The sequence below is a fragment of the Eleutherodactylus coqui genome, chromosome 3 (genome assembly GCF_035609145.1).
Source record: "Eleutherodactylus coqui strain aEleCoq1 chromosome 3, aEleCoq1.hap1, whole genome shotgun sequence".
Classification (NCBI taxonomy): domain Eukaryota; kingdom Metazoa; phylum Chordata; class Amphibia; order Anura; family Eleutherodactylidae; genus Eleutherodactylus; species Eleutherodactylus coqui.
The window spans coordinates 274,537,296-274,559,587 of record NC_089839.1 but is presented as its reverse complement, the minus strand read 5'-3'; the positions used below and the strand labels follow the sequence as shown (position 1 = coordinate 274,559,587).

Here is a 22,292-nt window from a genome sequence, read left to right as displayed (position 1 = left end):
GGAGAAGTGTTTCGGCTCCGACCCTGGTGTATCCCTGAGGTCACTGCCTGGATAACCCCTTTAAGGCTTTTGTACGCCAGAAATCTGGTGTGCGAATATGGATACATATACTCCATTGTGTTTTTATTATATAAGACTGTATTTATGTTGACACGTTCACATCATATTTGAACATCAAGTGCAGATAATTCCAAGGGGTTCAAAAACTTCTCCTATTTCCTCTCTACTAATTATTTAATTGAATGTCTTCTTATTGTAGACAGTTCTCTCCTGTATTCTAGAACCAACCAGTCAAGGATTAAGTATCTCTTTCGCTCCCACAGACGACTGACTGCAGAAGAAGCTAGAAGGTGGGCTCGGTCCTTCGATCTACTCTTGTCTCATAAATGTAAGTATGGCAATGGCAGGAGAGCTGCGTCCTATATATCTGTAAGGATCCTGGATTGGTTGTTATTTCCTGTGTCTTAATGAAGCTGGAATGCATACAACTATAACAAAGCTATAATAATGGTCTTGCTGTGTACCGTAATGAAACAGTGACACAATTATAACTCTCGGTGAAATGAACTCTAATGATGTTCTTATTGTGGCAGAGATAGACTGAATATATTAATTAAAGTCATTTTAGAGTTTTCCCTTGTGTTTTAATAATGGGGAAGGACACTAGTCATAGGGCAATAAACAGTGAAGAAGCGTCTTAAAGTAGTTTTCCATGACTTTTCGAAAAATAGCTAAAGGCAGGGAATGGAATAATATAATAAACCATGTAGTACTCATGTGTTAAATGTCACATCGCTTCAACACAGCCATAATAGGCTGCAGCGTTCATGCGAGTGATAAATGGCATGTGAAAGACACAGGAGCTTCTGGCATCGGAGTTGGGAGAAGAAAGGCTGAGCTAGAGCGGGCATCTAATGGACATGTATGTTGGACATGTATGTTCTGGACGTACACGTCTGACGGAGGCTTGTGATGGATGTGGCATTCGTCATCCATAGGGAGCCATTGTAAAAACATATACTGCACTGTATCCTTTTTTTTTTTGCGCTGGTCCTCTTTATAGGACAGTCTGCTATCTTTTCCTATACAGTTGAACAATGGTATGCCAACGTAGACGAAGACCAAAAGGATACACTTTTGACAACTGTCTCGAGAGAAAAGGTTCGGCTGCCGGCAGCAAGCAGGGAGCTGCGGGGGGGAGCGGGGAGGAACGGAGGGGAGATTTCTCTCTCTCTCTCTCCTCCTCGCTCCCCCCTGCTCACTGCCGCAACTCACCTGTCTCCCCCGCCGGCAGCCGAACCTTTTCTCTCGAGCGGGCAGGTACTCGCTAAGAGCGATGCTCGATCGAGTAATTGCCCTTAGCAAGTATGCTCGCTCATCTCTAATCTGGAACTTTTCCCATGTATCCATGAGGATATAGTCTTCTAATTCTTAATTTACATAAGATTTTAAATAAATCTACTGCATTACCCTAAGGCTGCATGGACATTGTGTAGTCGTGTGTATTGAGCCTGTATACGTTGACTTTCATAATACCTTGGTTTCTCTATGATTGAGCTATAGGCACTCTGCGTCCTGCTATATAGATATATAGTGGTACAGTAAGGCCCTGTAGGATTCTACAGTATTGGGTCCATACTGGTGTCTAACAGCTAAGAGCCTGCAAGGAGCTGCGATATATCGATGAGAGTGAACCCTAATCATAATGGACACAAAATGCAGTTCTAAAGAAAAAACAAATTCAGTCAATCTACATCTGTCAGAAACAAAATGACAGTTTATCAAATACTGTAGCAAAAAAGACTAATTGTTACAGTAATAACTAGTGCAATGTTTTATTTTAACTACCATGTTTCCCCCCAAATAGGACCTACCCTGATAATAAGACCTACCCTGGTTTTCGGGGGATGCTTGAAATATAAGACCTCCTCAGAAAATAAGACTTAGCTAACCTGCATAAAAAAAAATCTATACTCACCTGCTCCGCGGCATCCCGGCATCCTCCTGATTGTCTCGGGTGACGCTGCGGCAAACTGCGTCCTCCCCACCTGACAGCTTAGCTTCTTCCTGGTGACGGGGCTTTGAATACCCCGCCTCCAGCAAAGCGAGCGCTGTGATTGACTCAGTGATGTCATTCACTGAGTGGCTGTGATTGGCTCATCGAGCACTGGCTGTGATTGGCTGGGGCTTGATTAGCCAATCACAGTGCTCAATTTGCTGGAGGCGGGGTATTTAAAGCCCCATCACCAGGAAGAAGCTCAGATGTCAGATGGGGAGGACGCAGTTTGCTGCAGCGCTGCCGAAGACCATCGGGAGGCATCGGGAACACCGCGGACCAAGTGAGTGTAAGCCCCCCTGCCGAAAATAAGACACTGTGCCTCTTTTAATATAAGACAGTGTCTTATTTTCAGGGAAACATGGTAGGTATGCAAATGGGAGATGGTACAATGCCTTTGCAGTGCCATCTATTTGAAGGTATGACCCAAGTCATAGGCCTCTCACCCAACCAGCCAGAAACCTTCTGGATACGGATGAGGGGTAAAAATCCTGAAACAGTCTGTCTGTGCATGGTTATCTTTTCCTTTTGAAGAAGACTCATTGGGATTACAAAGCTCTATGTAAGCTCCATACACACAATTATGCAATGTCCTTAGGTTAATACTGTAGTTGTATTTGAAATCCAATGTCTTACAAGGCCTGTTAGAAGGTTGAACATTGACTTGCAAGAAAGCTACCTTCTAATAGGTTGTGCTGCTAAGGTATTGTAACTTCTCCCATTTACATACCAGATTTCCCAGAGGAGCATTGCATAGCCTTTTAAGTCACCTCATGCTACTAGGCAGTGTCTACAAGGAGAAACTGTACCTCTCTTCATTCAACTAGGGGTAATGGTCTTGTTGCATCTTGCAGTGCACTTAGCCATGTGCTTGTTATTCATGTTTAGCACATGTTGATTTATTGTATAGTTGCCAAGGGGTGGACTAAAGGCCCTTTTCCATGCAACGATTATCGCTCATAATTCGTCCAAAACGGACGTACGTGAGCAATAATCGTTACATGTAAACGCGGGCATCGTGCACTTTTCCTTTAAACGATGGATTTTAGTTCACCTAAAATGTATCGTTCAGCGACTGAAAGACTGAGCAAATACATTCCATTTGAATGTATTTCACTTATCTTTCAATTGACTGCTCCATGTTCTCCTTGTGGCATGTTTATGCTAGCCATGAGGAGGACAATGGAATGTGTTGGTGTTTACACAGCTGGAGTGTGTTTAAAACACACTAGGTTCTGCAAACAACTCCTAGAGGCCCTTTTACATGCAAATGAAGATGATAACGTTTTAATGGCCATTAATGACCATTAACATTTTATGCAAATAAATATTTCAATCTTTCAGTCCTTTGAGAGATTATCTTTGTGGAAAGGCCTTAAATTTTATTGGTTTGTGGAACTATTACATATAGTGATTGTCACTACAGAAGTGATAACCATGACCAATTGCCAGAGGTCTATAGGACAGCATGGTTAGCAGTATAGGAGTAACCTAGTAATTGTTTGTGCACATTATTCCGCAGGGTTAATAAAATTCACTTGACATTATCCCCCAGTGTTAATATAGTTCTCTTAAAAGACTCATGAAAGTGGTCAAAAGCAGAACAGGACAGCTAGAACCAGGGAGTATAAAATGGACTAATGTATTCAAACGTCATAAAAGACCTTGTTTGTGATTTGCAACAAAATGCTGGAGAAAAATACACTTATGTTACTTATGATAGTTGGACAATTGTTATCACTGGTTTGTAGAAGAGCTTGGAAACATCACTTGAGTGTTTCTCACTGTCTTCTTCTCTGATGCATCGCATACCTGATTGATAAGGCTACGATACCCTTATTTTAGGCCAGGTGCTTTTGCCCTTGAGAAAAGATTATACAATGTCTCTGTGTGACCACGAAGTTTGTATGTAAGATGCAACATTGAAGAAAACCAAGTCTAACAATTACAGCCAGTCTTAAAGGAGCCACACTAATGCTGAATTAATGGGTGCTAAGGGTTACGGTTGGGAGTTAATTTTCCACCATTAGTTCTTCATTGACAGGACATCACTAAACTCTCCCAGTCTAAACTGCTTTATCCATCTTGCTTTTAATCCATGGAACAAAGGTTAAATGTGAGCTAATGGCTTTCCTTAATGCTTGAATGCTCCAGCATTCACATCTTGCATTTTACACTTGAATAAAAGAATATTGGCATTTTAAAAAGACAATCAAGCTACAAAATATGACAGCCGTGTTATCCGGTAACATGGCACATGTAGCATGCAGCGTCGTAATAGTAATAGTAAAAAATGTTGTGCTGATAGCAGTACTAAATGATGGGAAAATAATAATGCGACCCGCTTCTCATGTGACAATGGCATATAATGTGCAAAAACAATGTACTACAACTCATCCAGACATTCAGAGTCAAGTGCATATTGACATATCCAGGGACGCTAGTTCAGACAATCAGGGTCCGGCACACTCCCATTTATCTGGATATGAATGGTCAGAGTCAGGCCGTATTACATGGCTAATAGCGGGTCAAGCCTGATATTCTTGGGCACGACTCGCATCACATAGAACATGGTCACCGCATCCGTGTTCTGTGTGATGTACTATTCACATTAAAATAGGACAGGATGCATTTTTCCGTCTTGCAAACAATGGGGTCTATTTTCATGCGAGTTTTGTGTGTCTCACAAAGCACAAAACTCACGCGAGAATATTGGTCATGTATATACGACCTCAGAGTGTACTTACATGGGCGATTTTCCTGTCCAAGTTGCGAGATGCACAAAACTCGCACGGAAATAGAAGCCATTATTTTCAATGCGTCTTATTAACGTTCGAATTTCTTCTTGCAGGGAAGATGCACGACGGAAAAAATGCAACATGTTCAATTTTTCAGAGAGAACGAAAAAAATTGTACATGGGAGTTTCATACGCAAAAGTCCCAGCACAATATCGGTCCAAGTTTCTTGGATTGATCTATCGTGCCCGCCCGTGTTAATACAGCCTAAGGGCTCTTTCATACGAGCGCTGCAATTTTCAGCTGCCCGAATCGCGGCCAAAAATCACATCAACAAAAGGCAGCCACGACCAAGTCATCCCCCATTTTCTCACCCATTCAGACATCCGGATGCGGCATATATATACTGCAGCCCGGAATACCGTTGGCCATGGGAAGAGAGTTCAGCTCTGACAAACTCCCTCCCCCTCTGTGTCCCTTGCCGTCTGCCGGCTAGGGACAGGGGCGGGAGCTTAGCAGAGCTAATAGTGCTAAACTCCTTCCATTCCCTCCCCAGCCTATGGGAGCTGCCGGCAAGGGGAGGGACTTTAGCAACGCGAGCCTTCCCTTTAGCAACTCCCTCCCCCTTCCCTTTTCTGATGGCTCTCATAGGCCCCCAAAGGAGTCTATGGGAACGGCCAGAGTATCTCGCAAAAGATAGGACAAGACCAATGTGCCATATGCGCTATCTTTTCCAGCCAGGTGATTTTATGCATCAGAACATCACCCATCTGAAAAAAGACATTGGAATCCAATATTTCAGATGGTCGCAATTTTCTGTCGGCGTTTTATTGCGGCAAAACCGCCGCAATAAAATGTTCGGGTGAAACTAGCCTAAGCATGATGAGAGTGTAGACCAAACCTGGATCTCTCAACTTCATATACGCCTAAGGCCGTATTTATGCAGGCAAGTGCAATATCGGACTGAGAAAATCTCATCACATCGCTGAACATGCGATTTTCATTCGTGTTTTTCACTTGCTTGAAAAATCACATATTTTAAAGCATGAAATGCGCATGTACATGAGAGTGAGATTTTTTCTGAACCCATAGCTAACCATGGGCGACTACACCCATATAATATAAATATATATTCATGCACAGACAGAAACATTTGTACACCAAACACACCCCCTCAGGTACTCGCTCGGGACATAGGAAATAACCATTTTAAGGACCCCCTACAAAACAATTTGCTTGAATATTGGGGTGAGTAAGTTATTGTATTCCATAATCCCTCCCTAATTCCTATGATTGGATTAGACTGTATTCTCCTTCTTCCAAAAATAAACCATGAAAGTCAAAACCTGAGCCACAAAACAAAATTTTTGCAACTTTCACATTCTCTATGTGAGAATTTTCCAAAAGTTTTGTGACTTATACCCCATTTACACTGACAGATGATCACTCGAAAGTCGCTCAAAGGACAGTTTGAGTGACAGTTTTGAGCGATCATCTTTGCACAGTCTATAGTAGCTAAGTAGCTACTTAAAAGCTATGCAGGCAGAGCAGGACACTGCTGCTATCACTTGGTGAACAATACAGCTGTTTTGCATAAGCAAACAGCTGTATTGTTCTCCAGACTTACAGCTCGCATCCTGCTGTGAACTACCAGCGGGACATGGGCTGTAAGAATGTTATCAGTGCTGCCGACTGTAAAAAAAAAAAACAGCCTGCACCACTGATGAGAGTTCATTGCTCAATTAAAAAAAAATAGAATTGAACAATGAACAACTCGTGCACGAAAACTGCACAAAGTCCGTGCATTTAGATGCAAGGGTTTTCGCTCAAAAGATGGCTTTGAGCGAATTTTTAGCGAGAATAGTCAAGTCTAAATGGGCCTTTAGACTACATGATGAAAGAATAAGAGTGCCTCCAGGGCAGATTAAGGCTACTAAGAGCCCAGAGCTGAATGAGAATTTATGCCTGGAAAACCGCTTTAATAGTGATGCCAAATAATGTAGGACAGTAATCCTCAACCAATGGCCTGGTCAGCCACACGTGGCTGCGATCCTTTGATGTGTGGTTTGTTATTGAAATCCTAAGTTACAGGTGTAGCAAAGTGGGTCACTGTTTATTTGTCATTGCAATCGCTTTTCAATGGGCAGTGTGTTGGCATGAGACAACTGCTTTTCAATTGCTTAATAGAAAGGCTTAACAGAAAGTTATCGTGTTCAACTTAAACTTTACTACACCTGTATGACCATATGTTCTGGCAATTGTCATCATGGCAGACATATCCTTACTATCAAACAGTGCCAACTTGGATGATACAATACTAGTGTCACATTTTAGATTGAACTATTTATCATTTCACTTTTCTCCATAGTTAGGCTAGGGCTACATGGTGACTTTGGCTGTGACACTCACTGCACAGCCAGAGATTGCCCTGCTATATCACATCCTAATGTAAGTGAATGTAGTTTGTGGCAAGTTGGGGTCTGCTTGCCATAGGATTACCCCACTTTGGAATACCGGAAAGGCCACCTCACCCGAATTATGCTCCAGAAACAGAAGTTTTCCTTCAAATCTGGCTCCTGCCAGCCTTTATTTCATAGAACACAAGGAAATTATATACAGTCCACTAAAGCAAATAGGGTTCGCAACCCACAGGGTTCTGTCACTAATCCCTCCTGGGGCGCCTGGAGGGCGTCTCTTCCTCCTTGAGACCGGGTGACAGACCCAACTGGTCCACACTGGACCTCCACTTGCAGCCTGTCCTGCACTGCCAAGCTGTAACTTCCCCCCCTTGCTTCTGGCAGGAACTGGCTTAAATGCAACCATTTCCTGCTACACCCATCAGGTGTTACCCTTACTTTAACTTTCCAGGTATCAGACTGCCTGACTAGCACACTCTACAGGTCATTCTGATACTGCACCACTACAGGTAGCATTGCAAATCGCAAGTTGCCACAACCTGTTGATTGCAAGAATCCATCAGGTTTGGATTTCTTGTAATTGTTGGGACCTGGCAACTTGCAAGTTACAACATAACTGCATTCACCTCTGTTATACGGTGATACTGTGTTGCGTGACGCGTGTCACAACAAAAGTGATCATGTAGCCCTATCCTCAAAATTTATCTTTTCTCTTTTTGAGTTCAATGTGGCTGCCAACCATTACTTTGATGACTTCCACTAGTCTACAGCGATGAAATCACATATCTAATTTATGTCACCACTGCAGTCAATCCCTGGTCCCAGCGATGAACTTTGCATGTACGATACGTGACCATCAAGGCCAACAATTGGCTGCAAGAGTCACGTGAATTATATATGTAATGTGATGGCTGTAGAACCAGCGGGCACTATCAAAGCAGTAGGGCATGCAATGGGTGAAAAGCTACTTAAGGACATTTTAACGAAAGTTTGATAAATATTTTAAAACAAGGGCATGTCATTAATCATAGGCTTTATTCTATAGATGGCCGTTCTGCATTTCGTGCCTTCCTACAGACTGAATTCAGTGAGGAGAACCTTGAATTCTGGATAGCCTGTGAGGACTACAGAAAGACCCGGTCAGTGAACAAATTGCCCGCGAAAGCTCGTCGTATTTTCCAGGAATTCATTGATGTTCAAGCCCCTAGAGAGGTAAGCTGAGATACCCTGCATGCTTTAATTCTTCAAGGTGCTTTAGTAAGGCACATGGTTCTATAGTTTTTCATTGGTATGAAGTAGAAATATCAAATATACAGTGGTGATTATGAGTATTACAAAGGTTTATTAAAGGGGTGTCTGGGACTTTTACTCTTGATGACCTATCCTCAGGATTGGTGATAAGCGAACTTTTGAAAAGTTTGGTTCAACTGATTTGCCAAATTTTTGCATAAAGTTCAGTTTAGTTTGAATTAGTTTGAACGCAACCGGAAATTCACCCAAGCACCTAAAACTGGTGTTTAACACTGTCTAACAGCCATAAAAGCCCTTTATAACAGCCAGAGAATGTCATGCAAGGCTTTTGTGGCTTTTGGACAGTGTTATACATCAGTGTTCAGGACTAGTGTTGAGCAAACCGAACCAGTAGAACCCTGCATCAAATTGGATTTTGCTAAAAGCTCGGTTCTGGTTTGTACTGAAACTGAACTTTTAGCAAAGTTTGATCCGAAACAGGGTTCCACTCAGGGGCGTACCTATAGGGGATGCAGGGGTAGCAGTCACTACCAGGCCCTGGAGCCTTAGGGGGCCCAAAGGCCCCTCTATCACATAAGAAGACACTAGTATAATAAATAGCACATGGTAGGTAGGTACTCTGTTACAGATTGTGCATCAGGTCCCAAGAGCTTTTAATTACACCTCTAGTTCCACTGTTTCAGTTCAATTTACATTGCCCAGGATAGGTTATCATATCAATAGTTGATCAGTGGGGGTCTACCACTCCCGATTCCTGCTGATCAGCTGCTTGCATGTTCCTCTGTCTATGCGGACAGCACTGGAAGCAGATAGCACTGTCTGTATTGTGGCAACCTGGTTTGGTACTCCCTGTAATACCAAACTGGACTGCTGCAATGTTGACCGCGCTGTCTGCTTCCAGTGCTATCCACAATGACAGCAGGCTTAAAAAAAAGCTGATCAGCAGAGATCCTAATTGGTGGACCACCACCGATCATCTACTGATGACCTATCCTAATCATGGTATTAGTGTATCTTGACGCCACCAGGTATTCCTGGTGGAGCCAAGATTGACTGGGAGGTGACGCCCCCTGTCCCTGATTGGCTGGAGAGGCTGTTGTCCGGCAAGTCCTGCAAGTCCTGCAAGCTCAGTTAAGAACAGTTAAAAAAAGCATACAGGTGTCACAAGCACTGCAGCCATAAACCCCCCAGAGCAAGGGACTTACCGGGTGGCGGGAGAGGGGCAGAAGGCCAACCCCCCCCCCCCCTGACAGCAGAAAAACTGGGCCCCGTCGCCAAAGTGAGCGGCCAGCAGGAAGGAGATCACTGCCGCCGGATGCGAGGGAGGCACAGCAGAAAAGTGAGAGCTGAGTGCCCAGCGTGACACAGCTGTAACGCGGCCGGCGGAACGGAGAACACTGCCGCCGGCCGCCAGGAAGGCCACAGTGAAAGCAGAGAGGTGAGCGGCCGGGCGCGTAGCCCACATGGGACAAATGTCGCCCAGGACAGAGCACAGAGGCTGCAGCATCTGCATAGATTGTCCCAGCTGCAGCCTTAGCCAAAAGGTTAATATACTGCTTAGGCTTACATAATGAGATGTAAATGCTGCCATCTTACAGCAGTAACATGGCAGCATTTGCAGGTAATGTAAGCCTAAGAACTATAGTAAGGCTCAGGCTAAGGCTGCAGCGCTGGGACAATCAACCCCACTGTGCTGCTAGGACCTTTCTGCTGTGAGCCAATCGGGAGCTAGGGGTATGAGAAGGGCGTTACTCCTGTCAAACCCCTAGCTTCCGGTGGCGTCAAGATACACTAATACCTAGAAGCATGTGAGAAGCTGTATTTTTCCAGAAGCAGCCCCACTGAGGTCATCAATAGTGAAAGTCCTGGAAAACCCCTTTAACTTTTTTGTTCATAAAACCCTGCAATTTCAACAGTTCAGTGATCAAGCCCACTGTACTACTCTTGTCTTCTTCTACCTTCTTCTAGAACAATGGAAATGAAGGCATAATATAGCAACACGACGCATTGGAATAATTCAGTAAAATGGCTAGAGATTTTAAAAATAACCACTGAGCAACGTTTTCTTGTCATAAGGTCATTATATTCCCTAAAGCATATTTCAGCTATACGCTGGTGATTCAGATGTTGAGTAGGTCATTTAAATTAACTTACATGAATCATAAGTCATTCATTTTCATTCAGCTATAGCAAAGTTCTAGTCCTTATATTTAGCCCCTGGCAATAACTTTTTACAATCTTTGCAGAGTAATTGTAATTGTGAAGCTGAGCTGATACAATCCGAATATGACTAAAAAAAATGTTGGAGAAAATAATGAATTGATTCATGTAACTTAATTTGCATAACTTCATCTACGGAAGCTTAGTGGTCCGCAGATTTAGTTTTTCTGAAACTGATAATGTAAAACATGAGTGATGAATATATTATATAAATTATACCAGCTTCAGCAAATTCCATTACGGTCCACTGGATAAGAGTGACATGCCCAGAATTGTGGTCAAATAATGCTTTGAAACGTCTTCAGAGCCTGGACTCAAAGTCATAGCAATAACTACAGTAAACTTTAAAAAAGGGCAGAGTAAACTTTAATGAAGAGACCCTCTGTTCTGCTCCAGTAAAAGGAGACGTCACAAAATACTTGGCTTTATCATGCGCACTCTCAAAATAATTATGTTACCCAGAAGCATGTGGGAAAGTGTATTTTTCCGGAAGCAGCCCCACTCTTGTCCATAACTTGTGTTTGGTCCTGCAGCTCCATTTTAGTGAATATCAATGAAATGCAATACCAGGCACAGCCTGGGGAAAAGAGTGGCACTGTTTCAGGGGGAAAAAAATAATTTTTTTCTAATCTCAGGCAACCCCGTATTTTTAGTTCTGAGAACCTTCACAAATATCCGCATGTGTAATCATAATGGAGCTTGTTTAACAATCAGCATGTTTATGAACTGCTCACTTAATGTTTACTGGCCCCTTAAAGGAAGCCTGCCATCACATTTTAAGCCTGTGAACTTTTAGTTGGTGCTAAGAGGACAAGTGCAAGCAGGGGCGTAACTAAAGGCTCAGGGGCCCTGATGCAAAAGGTGAGCTGCCCCCACCCCTCTATCTGTATCTGCACCCGTACCCATACCTAAACCATGCTACACAGAGGTATAACTTGAAGCTTCTGGGCCCCAATGCAAAACCTGTACCAGGGCCCCCAACTATAATGCTTTATTCATAGTACTGGGCTCCCTATATGGAGAAGAGAGGCCTTATGGGCCCCCCTAAGGCTCCTGGGCCCTGGTACAACAGCATCCCCTGCATCCTCTATAGTTATGCCCCTGAGTGCAAGCATACACTTCATAGTGCTGCCATGCCAATCACCAATTTTCCACTGCATGCACCGACTGGTCCTCCAAAACCCCTAAGGGCTCATTCACGCAGCCATGATTTTAATGCGTATTACACATGTGATGCACGCCCGCATAGTACGTGGTGAAGGGAGTCAATGAAACTACATTGACTTACATTGATTCATTTATATTAGCGTATATACATTGCATGTAGATACGCGAGTAGAAAAGATTGCAGTGTGCTCTATTTCACCATGTATCATGCACGAACAGCCCTACTGTTCTCTGTGGGTAGCATATGCAGACCTGTCCATACGAAATACATGTTTCATGTGTAACGTCGGTATGATACAAAGCAGTGAATTAGAAAAAAAGAAACAAGTCCCACTACGCTTGACAGCGTGTGTGAGATATGCTGTCATGCGCAGTGCACTATTGCTGCCACATGCAATGGTACCCGGCTCACCATCGCCCTCTGCAGCGGTAAAGCGCTGCATGGCTCACGCAGCGTTTTATGCATATGGCCGTATGAATAAGCCCTAACTGTGCTTGCACCAGACATCCAGGGCCAGGTGCATGCATGTGTTGTTAGAGAAATCTATACCGACACATCAATTCTGCCATTGTCTTTTTTTTATGTTTTTTTTTTTTTTTTTAAATCTTCAAAAGTGTGTGTGATTTTTTATTTTTCCTTCCTGGGTATTTTTTTTACTATTTGTATTTATTTACCTTTTTCCATGTCCCTATTGGGGACTTGAACCTGCAATCCTGTGATCACTCAGATAATGCAGTACAGTACTTCAGTACTCCAATGTAAAATCTTTTATCTTTGCCAATGTAAGCTACATCAGACACGGTCAGATGTTTGTTTTTCATGGCAACCTCAGTGGCCCTCCACAGCTGAATGGCAGGGAACTGATGATGTCACAGAGGAAGCTCTCTTTCTCTGTTAATTGCCTACATGCCATAATCAACATTGATTGTGGCATGTAGGAGGTGAATGACAGAGATCAGTGTCCTCTCCAATCCCCGCCGTTGCAGCGATACCCTTGCTATGACATCCGCAGCGGGAACCAGCTAGATTGTACTGAGCTCATACTAGTTACATGCTGCACATTTATGGCATTTCACGCTAACTGCTTCCCCGTCCCCTAACATACATGTATGTCATGGGGCAGGAAAGGGGGGGCTTTGAAAGGAATGAGAGGACAAACCAGGACCATTGTAAACAAATGGTTTGCAAGACACCAACGTACGGTTTGTGCAGCGTGAAAACTGCAATTTCTATGGTATGGTAGTAATTAGAGACGAGCGAGCATTGCCCTTAGCGAGTACCTGCCCGCTCAGGAGCAAAGATTCGGCTGCCGGTGGCGGGCAGGGAGCGGCTGGGGAGAGCGGGGAGGAACGGAGCGGAGATCTCTCTCTGCCTCTCTCTCCCCTGCTCATGGCCGCAACTCACCTGTCACCCGCCCCGGCAGCCGAACTTTTTCTTCCGAGCGGGGAGATACTCGCTAAGGACAATGCTCGATCGAGTAATTGTCCTTAACGAGTATGCTAGTAGTAATATGAAGCTAAAAGAAGTTCCTGTTTACATTTGTCTTCGTAGCACCAACCTAGAATTAGGACTGGTTTATGAGCTTAAACAGTGATGACAAACTTCCTTAAAGTAATGATACCGTACGTCCTCTACAGTCCCCACTTTATAGATACATAACAGTGAGCATCGATGATAGACGGATTCAAAAACATGATTGCTACATAGCATTAGCTATAAATAATTCTTCACACCTTTAGGTGTGGCACTAAACATCACCAATTTCCTGTATCTGCAACACCCGTCATGAGTCTATCAGCCGCATGAGGTCATTAGAGTCTATAATTGGTTCTATAGAAATACCTCTAGAATGACCTCATACTAGTTGATAATTAAAACAGGATTAAATTCACGCCGTATACTTTTATGTTTCCTTGTTGTCCAAAAGGTTAACATTGATTATCCAACCAGAGAAATGACCAAACGCAACCTTGCGCACCCAACATTGGCTTGTTTCGACCTTGCCCAACTGAGAGTGCGCAGCCTAATGGAAAGAGATTCCTACCCAAGGTTTCTACGCTCACAGATTTATAATGACCTCCTCAGCCACACTCAGAAGAGCCCTTGTTAGTCATATGAGTGGCTACAGAGACACAATTGTCACTTGTCCATCCCAAGAAGGACCATCTTGCACTATGGCCAGGAAGACTGAGATGATTCAGTTATGACTGCTTGAGACAATGCAGCATCTTCACTGCCAATGCGACATATCTCATCTTCATCATCATCATCATCATCTGGCTATCCTTAAGTTATCTGTGGATGTTTCGAACAAAAAGTCATCTACCCTACAAAGTACAAGCTGAAGAGAAGATCAAGTAATGACAAAGATGGGAAGCTCGGATACAGAAGGAAAGGTCTTAAATCACCACGTTAAATATGATCTCAATTTGTCCGTTCTAATTTATTCTATTAACCCTTTCCAATCCAATTTTGGATTGAGGGTTTCCTAAAAGGCTTTCTCTTTTTGCTGTTATACAACGGTGCCATCTGCAGTGTGTATGCGTCAGAGAGGCTCCAACAGCGGAGTGGCTGGCAATAGACGGTAAGAATACCCTGTCGGACGTCTTCTGACATTGGAGCTGTACAAGCTTCAAACAGAATGTAGGAAGATATCAATACAGTGGATTGGGAAGGGTTAACCTAAGTAATGTGTCACTATCTGTAATTTGTGCATTCCTTACATTTGATTATAGTATCCCGTAGAGGTAGGCGCGATTGGACAAATCAAATAGGGCTTCAACATGAACAATGGAGCCTCGCATTCTGAGGAAATATTGGTTCTTCCGAAAAGGTGAAACGGTAGGAAGTTAAAACACTTTTACAAAAATGTTACTTGAATGCAAGTGATGATTCACGTTACAGATGATCACATGGAGGGTAATTAACTAGGCTTTCCCGTTAGGTCATCATCAATTAGCTTTAATCGCTTGGTGTGCTTAAATTAGCAAATCACTCATCGTGTAAGTGTGATTTCCAAGGAATAGAACTACAGAAGTAATTTATGGAATATATCAGCAGTTGGGCTCTAAGGTAGAAAGCGGCACTAGTGGCCAGCGTGATACATTTCGCAGCTGTAATTCATCCCTATGATGAAACTATATAATGATGCAATATGGGGGATAGAAGGGGATGTTTTATGCTTTGTGCATTGATGTTGTGTGCCATGTTCTCCCCCAATGCCAATCCTGCGTTAACCTCTATTATTCCAATAGGGGATAATAAGTTACACAGTGTTCTGGATAGACCTCATTTTCCACATGGATGCTATACAGAGTCTTGTTTTTTTTTTTTCTAAGAAAATGGTAATATGCAGATTATTGTACAATAGTGTAATACAGTTTTCAGATTTCTATGAAATGAGATTAAGGGATTTAGCGAGAAGAGCCATGTTATCTAATTATTGAGCACTTTGAAGAACGGATGTCTTAACTGATGGCTCTATAACAAAAATGTTGGGTGGGACATAGCGGAGAAATGAATGGGATTATTCAGTTAGGGCGCACCAGAAAGCTTTTGAGTTCCATGAATTAGAAGGTTTGCCTCCCTAGAATATTTCATAACAGATGATAATGATAAAAATCATTTTTTTATTCAAAGAAACAAATTGTATCCAGCTCTTAGGGTACTTTCACGTGGGCTGACAGTTGCCTGAGCAATAACTCAAACAAGCGATTACGGATGACTGTCAGTCTATGCAAAAACCTGACCTGACAAGGCCAGTGAGCAAGAATTGCTCAGTTGTCAGAGTCGCTCGGTTTTCAGTTTGCACTAAAAACCAAGCAACTGTCAGCCCATGTAAACAGGCAGTCATTCATCTACAGTATGAACAACTGCCTGTTTACTGTGAATGGAGGCGGGCAGCCGGAAGAGATCTCCGGTGCGCTCTTCCTCCACTAACTCAGCGATCATCCCTCCTGTGTGAAAGCACAGGGGTGATAATCGCTGGGACGACTGTTGGGCACTTAAGCGCCCACCAGTTGTCCTATGTAGAAGTACCCGTAGACTAAGAAATCCTTAAGTGGTAAAAGTCTCAACATGCGTTATGGAGAAGTAATCCAAACCTGCTGACTATCATATGCGTAAGGTGGCCTCCTGACTCTCCTCAACAGATGATGTTGAAGGAAAGAAGGATTTGGCATATTTAACATCAATGCCCGATTCTTTTGTTTTTCCTGGAGACAAGCTGCCGCCAGAGGTGCTTGGCAGTGGCTTTCTCCACTCTTTCCATAGAAAATATATGTAGGTTCAGCTGAATGTTCATGTATATGGCGAATCAGGAGAATTAGCCGATGACTGTGAGAACATTCGGCCGAAAGCTACTGAAGCTGTTCAGCACCTTAAGAGTATGAGTTGCCCTACACATTAGATAGCTATCTCCTGACTGCACCCATACTAGTGTGCATGTTTATAGTCAGTAGAGAAAGGAATAAGCTGCTGCAAAATGTGGCTCCTGCTTATCTCTGGCAACCAGGGGCGGATTGGGAATTTAAAATAGTCCTGGAAAAATAATCTAAAAGTGGCCTCATGTTGTAGATGGGTCCAAATTACTAGCAGAGGGGGCCAATGCAAGTATTAATTCATGCTGGATCTGAGCTTTGAGGTGTCATCCTTGCTTTGCTTGTTTCTCTGGGCCCGGATGAGCCGAGCGCAGTGCACAATTGCACCAGCTCAGTTCTTTAGCATGCCAAAAATATAACCGAGGGGGTTGTTTAAATTAAAAGAGTGCAGTGAGTCCAGGCATCTACCCAGATGCTCATGCTAGCCCTCCCTGACCAGACTGGTCCATGACCAAACTGGCCTACTGGGACTTCTCCATGTAAAGTCTATAGCCAATCCGCCTCTGCTTGCAACATAGGAGAATCCAACATGCCCAAATGTTCTTCCTGCATCATGAAGGATCCGTTTAAAGGCCCCCATACTGTGTAGGTCATCTGCGAACATTGAGCTGTTGTAAATGAGATCAATAGACTTTTTTTGTAATTGCATGCAATCCCTTCATGTCCTTGGATAAGACATCGTCTTTTTATACACATAGATAAGATACTTTATAGACCTCTATGGATATATCCCATGCCTCAAACATATTTAAACAATCAGTCCCATCCTAGAAGTGACAAGCTTTAAAATCAGTGTTCAAGGACTGAATTTTAATGTAGGGTAGGAATTTATGGCACCAACGGAAACTTTAAAGTACGGGATGCTTTAATTTAGTACTATTACTTGTCTTTACATGGTATGGTCACCAGTAACATCATCTTCCATCTCCGTTGTTTTTTATAGTAGTGATTCAACCCTTTACGTTTCTGTTTGTATATAGTAAGCACAATGTAAATGGACGAATATACCTCATATTCTGCTTGTGCAATATACAATATTCCAGGGTGTGTTCACATTTTTTTTTACAAGATTCTATTTCTTTCTGTGGGACTCAAAATGGTGCCAAAAGAGTTTCTTTTACAAGATCCACAATGATCAAATTTTTATTAACTTTTGGGGTTAAGTGGCAAATAAAAAAAACTAAGAGAAATTGGTGTAAACGGATGTCAAATTTTGATCAATCTATTAACCAATTTAGATTACTTCCGAATCAGAAGAAAACATATCGCATTAAAAAAAGTGTGAATGCGGCCTAATGTGCCCCTCTTGGTGTCCTTACTATTGGACATGTCCTTTATTGTGGCACAAAAATGAACTCTGGATATCTTGTAAGAGAATGATAAAGACACTACAGTGGAGACAATCATTACTTTCGTCACTAACCAGCATGAACAGTATTAGGCTTATTTGATATGCTGAGGTCTCAATTAGATTTAACTTGTATCACTCGATCCCTGACAAGATAAAAGGATGAAGCATCCCACAAGAAAGCTTTAGGTAGAGGTTATATGGTGACAACTGGGCAGCCAAAATGCAGGATCAATGTGATGCAATGTCAGCCTTTCCTTATGAGACTCAAGGTGATAAGTGGTCTTCTGACCATCTATGACAAGGGCCACCATGCCATAGTTGTTGACCATTTGGCTGTTATGGGGCTCGTGGGAAGAGGTGGCTCTGCCCTTGTTGCTTCATCTCTTTTGCTACAGAGTGGCAAGAACCATGCAGAACTCATCTCTCCTTGGGCATGGGGTACATTATCTGACCTCCCTGTCCTGATTTCTATAATGCAGACCCATATAGTCTTGACTATGTGACTTGCGCTCTTATAAGTACAGCACCGGTCTGCAACTTTTTTCCATTAGCAAACATTATTTAGCATCACAGTTACAGCAGAATGTGGCCAATTGTCACCTTGTATCCCCTTCCGAATCTTTCTCCATTCCCTAAGGGCCTCTTTATATAGGCTGACAGCAGCTGCTCAACAAACCGATTAACAAGATTCGAGAAAAGTGCAGAGATAAGTGGAGCAACCCCAAGAATTACGTCTGATGGGATAATAAGTGTATTTTCATACATAGTGATAATCATTCGCCTGACCGAACGTGCAAACAATGTCACAGATTACTCGGGCGGTCAGCTTAAACACAAAGATAAAGTGTTTATTTTTTATTATTATGTTTATTTTTTTCTAGTCGGTGTTACAAGGCCGATTACAGGGTCTGCCACTGACTTGCAGGAATGCTGTCTTCCAATAGGCGGCGCTGTAGAGGCATTGTTCCATCTTCTCATTTTCAATCAAAGTGCAGACATGCAAAGCGTATCATGTGTGTCTAGTCAAAAAGAAGAGATCAGGGAAAGCTACAAACAAACTTGGTAGACTTTGATCCTGCAGTCTTACTCCATTCTAACTGTCCTCTATTTCCTACTTATGCCCCCCGCACATCCATGGTGGAGGCTCCATTCAGAGTCTCCGGTGCAGATCCAACACAAAATCATGGAGAAAATAATGCAGCATGTCAGGAAAAATTTTGTCCGACATGCCCTAACCTGCACCGACCCCATAATAGTCAATTGGGTTCCCCTGATGCTGTTTAAGTCTACCATGTGCCGTTGCTGGCTGTTCTGGTATATTCATTGATCTGGTCTGAGGATGGAGGTGATCAACAGAAATCACACCAGAGGCCTTCATGCAGGAGTGAATGAGACATAGTAGAAGACGGATAAGGAAGGGAAAATGACTGCAGGTTGAGACTACATAGAGTTTGTTTGTACTCTGTAACCATGGAAACACATAGGAGCTGTATACATATATTTGCAATAGCTTAATTTCCTATTTTAGATGCAAAGATTGCTTAAAAAAAAGCAAAAGTAAATATTTGCAGAGTTAGCTGACCGTATGTTGGACCTGGACAACCTTTCCGTTGATGTATGTTTTCCCAGAAGACATATTATGATCCGGCTGCGGTTGTTGATGAATTGCTGGGACTGGCAGGGATGATCGCAAAACGGCTTCTACCGTTGACAATAATTGCAACACAAGATGGATTCCAGACAAGGCTGTAAATGCCAGGAAAGACATTGTGCACTTTCCTGGCTCCCACTCACTTGTTGTGTATAGCCCTATCCAGAGGCATCACTAGGATAACATTGGCAGCTTGCGGTGCTACCACAGCAATGTAACAACCTGGGATTATTCCAATGACAGCTGCTCCATAAATGTGCGGCACACTGCTCGTCCATCATCTATGACAACAAAGGGCGCATTCACATTGGTGTATTGTCTGTCCATATTCAGTCCGTATTGTTAATGGACTGAATACCAGCAGCACATTGACTTAAATTGGTGTATTCAGACATGTGTTTTTTACATGGACCGATGTTGCTCTTAAAAAGCAAAATAAAAAAAGTGCAGCATGTCCAATTTTGGTCTGTATTCATGGACCAAAACCGCCCATTAACGTATGTATATAGGGGCATAAAAAAAAACATAGCGAATACGCATTAGCATCCATGTTCACTGTGTTGGTTCTTTTTGCATGGCCAGGTTCGTGACAATGCTGACATCACTTGGACCTTCTTTGTGTTCATGAAAAATGGATGACACACGGTTGCAACAAGGATGTAAAAGCCTCCCATTGAGAGCTAAAACACAGTGCCGTGGGTCCAACTACGCTTGGCAGTACAGAGCGTAGATTTTCTCTCCCTCGACGGCAGTTCAAACTCAGCGCCATAGTGCAGGAGTTTGAAAAAAAGAGACAGGAAGATAGCGGCTGCCCGATCCCTCCCGCACCATGTGTTCACTATGTGCGGGGAAGATATGGCTTGTTCTATACTTTCTTGGCCATGGTATTCATGCCTGAGGTATCCCAGCAGTGAAAACGAACCGTTGTACTCCTATCGAGATCAGTGGTTTTGTTTTGTCCCCTTAAGCCCAAAGTCTATGGGCGGATCTGATTTGCCGAATCCGCATGGGTCACCCACGCGGAAGATCTGCGAATCAAGCCGCATATAGGGAAGCATGGGCTCCCGCATGAGGAATCCGATCCACCCGTAGACATTGGGCCTTATACGGCCATGATTATCAAAACCATATAGGGGGCGAAAAAGACGTCCATATGTTTACGCCCTTACAGCAAAGACGCAAGTAATGTGCCCACACAGTTAAAACTGTTGCGTGTTTTTTATGGATACACCCGTGTGAATGAGCGCTAAGAGTTTGTTCATACATAACAAATTTGGCGCTGATTTTCACAGCAGGAAATCAGCCCCAAATTCCAAGTCAAATCAGCAGCATTTGTGCATACTTTGATAAGAATTTAGATGTGGATTCGCAGTAGACGTCACTGCTTCAATTGAAAGGGTGAACTTTGCTTTGGATATGCATCAAAATCTGCGCCAAATACCCAAATCAAGAAAATATGCTGCAGATATTAGTGCAGATCTGCACCGAAATCCGTCATGTATGAATGCATGCTAAAGGAGCAAGATACGATATTCCATTATCAAAGGCCAGCTATAATATGAACTATACTTGGCCTAAGGTTGTTATACACACTCATTCAGCCGATAATTATCCTTCTCGACCTTCCCATACACATGGACACTTGGCTCAGCCAAGCCTGCCCGCGTTCTCAGTAATGAGAGGAGAATAAACTACTTACCGACACCTTTGGTGGTAGCTTATCTCTCGTGAGAACAAAGGATTGTGCATGTTGAAACCCACGATGGCCAATCCTGCTTCCCCAACATCTGTTGGCATTGAGGAGTCGGAACACTCCCATATACATTAGATGGTTGGCCGGTCCCACAGATATGGATAGGTTTGGCCAACATTCATCTAATCTGTATGTCCACCATTCCTCTTCTTCCCTAATTGTAATGCACTCTGTACTATTAATCTAGGTTGGATATGCCATAGCTATGCAGATTGTCCTATCTGGACAATCCCTTCTTAAAATGAAGCTGGGCAACCATAACTAAGACGGACCTTCTCTTGTTGATGTATGTAGAACGTATTTTCCCAGATCGGAGTTACTTCCTTGAGATTCACCTCCTATATCAAAAATACACTTTTTTTTTTTTTAAAGGGAAGAATAGCATTTTTCCCTTTTTTTGCTTCCGACAGATCCAAACATATATTGTGCAAGATTATGCCAACATATACCCGTATGTTTTGATCTGTCATCCATTGACTTCCATTACTAAAAAATGTATACCTAAACATTTATAGGTTTTTGTGGTTTCCAATTGTATTGAAAAGGGTAGCAGCATGTTTTTCAGTACAACAAGGTCTCCTGATGTTAACCAGAATACATCTTCAGGTTTTTAGGCATATAAACGTGACATCGTGCTCTGGGTCTACCCGCGGAGCTGAAGAAAACCTCAGATAAACAGCGTTCTATCACAATGCATTATGCCAAATGTCAACTTTAGATCTTTTACACAAAAGAGACTCTGAGATCTGCTTGTAGTGTTCACAGAGAAGATCTGCAAGAATTATATGGCATCCTAATAGTCACATGCACTGTATATACTTTAGGCACTGAAAGCACAAATCCTGTATCTGAAAACTACATGCAAAACGCAGAATTCAAGTAACATTCTAATCCGAGTTTGAATTTTCTACACTATTATATATTCAAGTGAACTTCAATTTTACCACAGCGCCCTTGCAATTAAGGAGTTGCATGAGAATTGAAAAACATAGCTGCTTTCTTCTAGCAGCAGTGCCACCCTTATGCATGGGCTATGTCTGGTATTGCTACTTAGCCCTCTGGGCTGAATTACAATGCCAGGCACAGACTTATTGGCAATAGTGGCACTGTTTCTGGAAGAAAGCAGCCATGTTTTCTACACTTATACAACCTCTTTAGTTGGAAATGTGTTAAATACATTATGGCGATCTTTAAAGTGTAGGTTCCCTTTACTATATCTAATGGAATTGCCTAAAGGGGTTGTCCCATGAAAAGAACGTATTCCTTATCAACAGAATAGGGAATAAGTATCTGATTGTGGGAGTTTGATA

The 22,292-nt window shown here is 42.8% G+C and overlaps 1 protein-coding gene across 1 annotated transcript in view; it reads left to right on the top strand.

Annotated features, from left to right (window-relative positions):
- Positions 1-13,958, top strand: part of LOC136620022 (regulator of G-protein signaling 8-like) — a 39,336-nt gene extending 25,378 nt beyond the window's left edge. Inside the window, exons 3-5 of the mRNA XM_066594751.1 lie at positions 324-388; positions 8,255-8,421; positions 13,776-13,958. Coding sequence (XP_066450848.1) covers positions 324-388; positions 8,255-8,421; positions 13,776-13,958 — 415 coding nt within the window. The remainder of the gene's footprint in view (positions 1-323; positions 389-8,254; positions 8,422-13,775) is intronic.
- Positions 13,959-22,292: the final 8,334 nt, after the last annotated feature.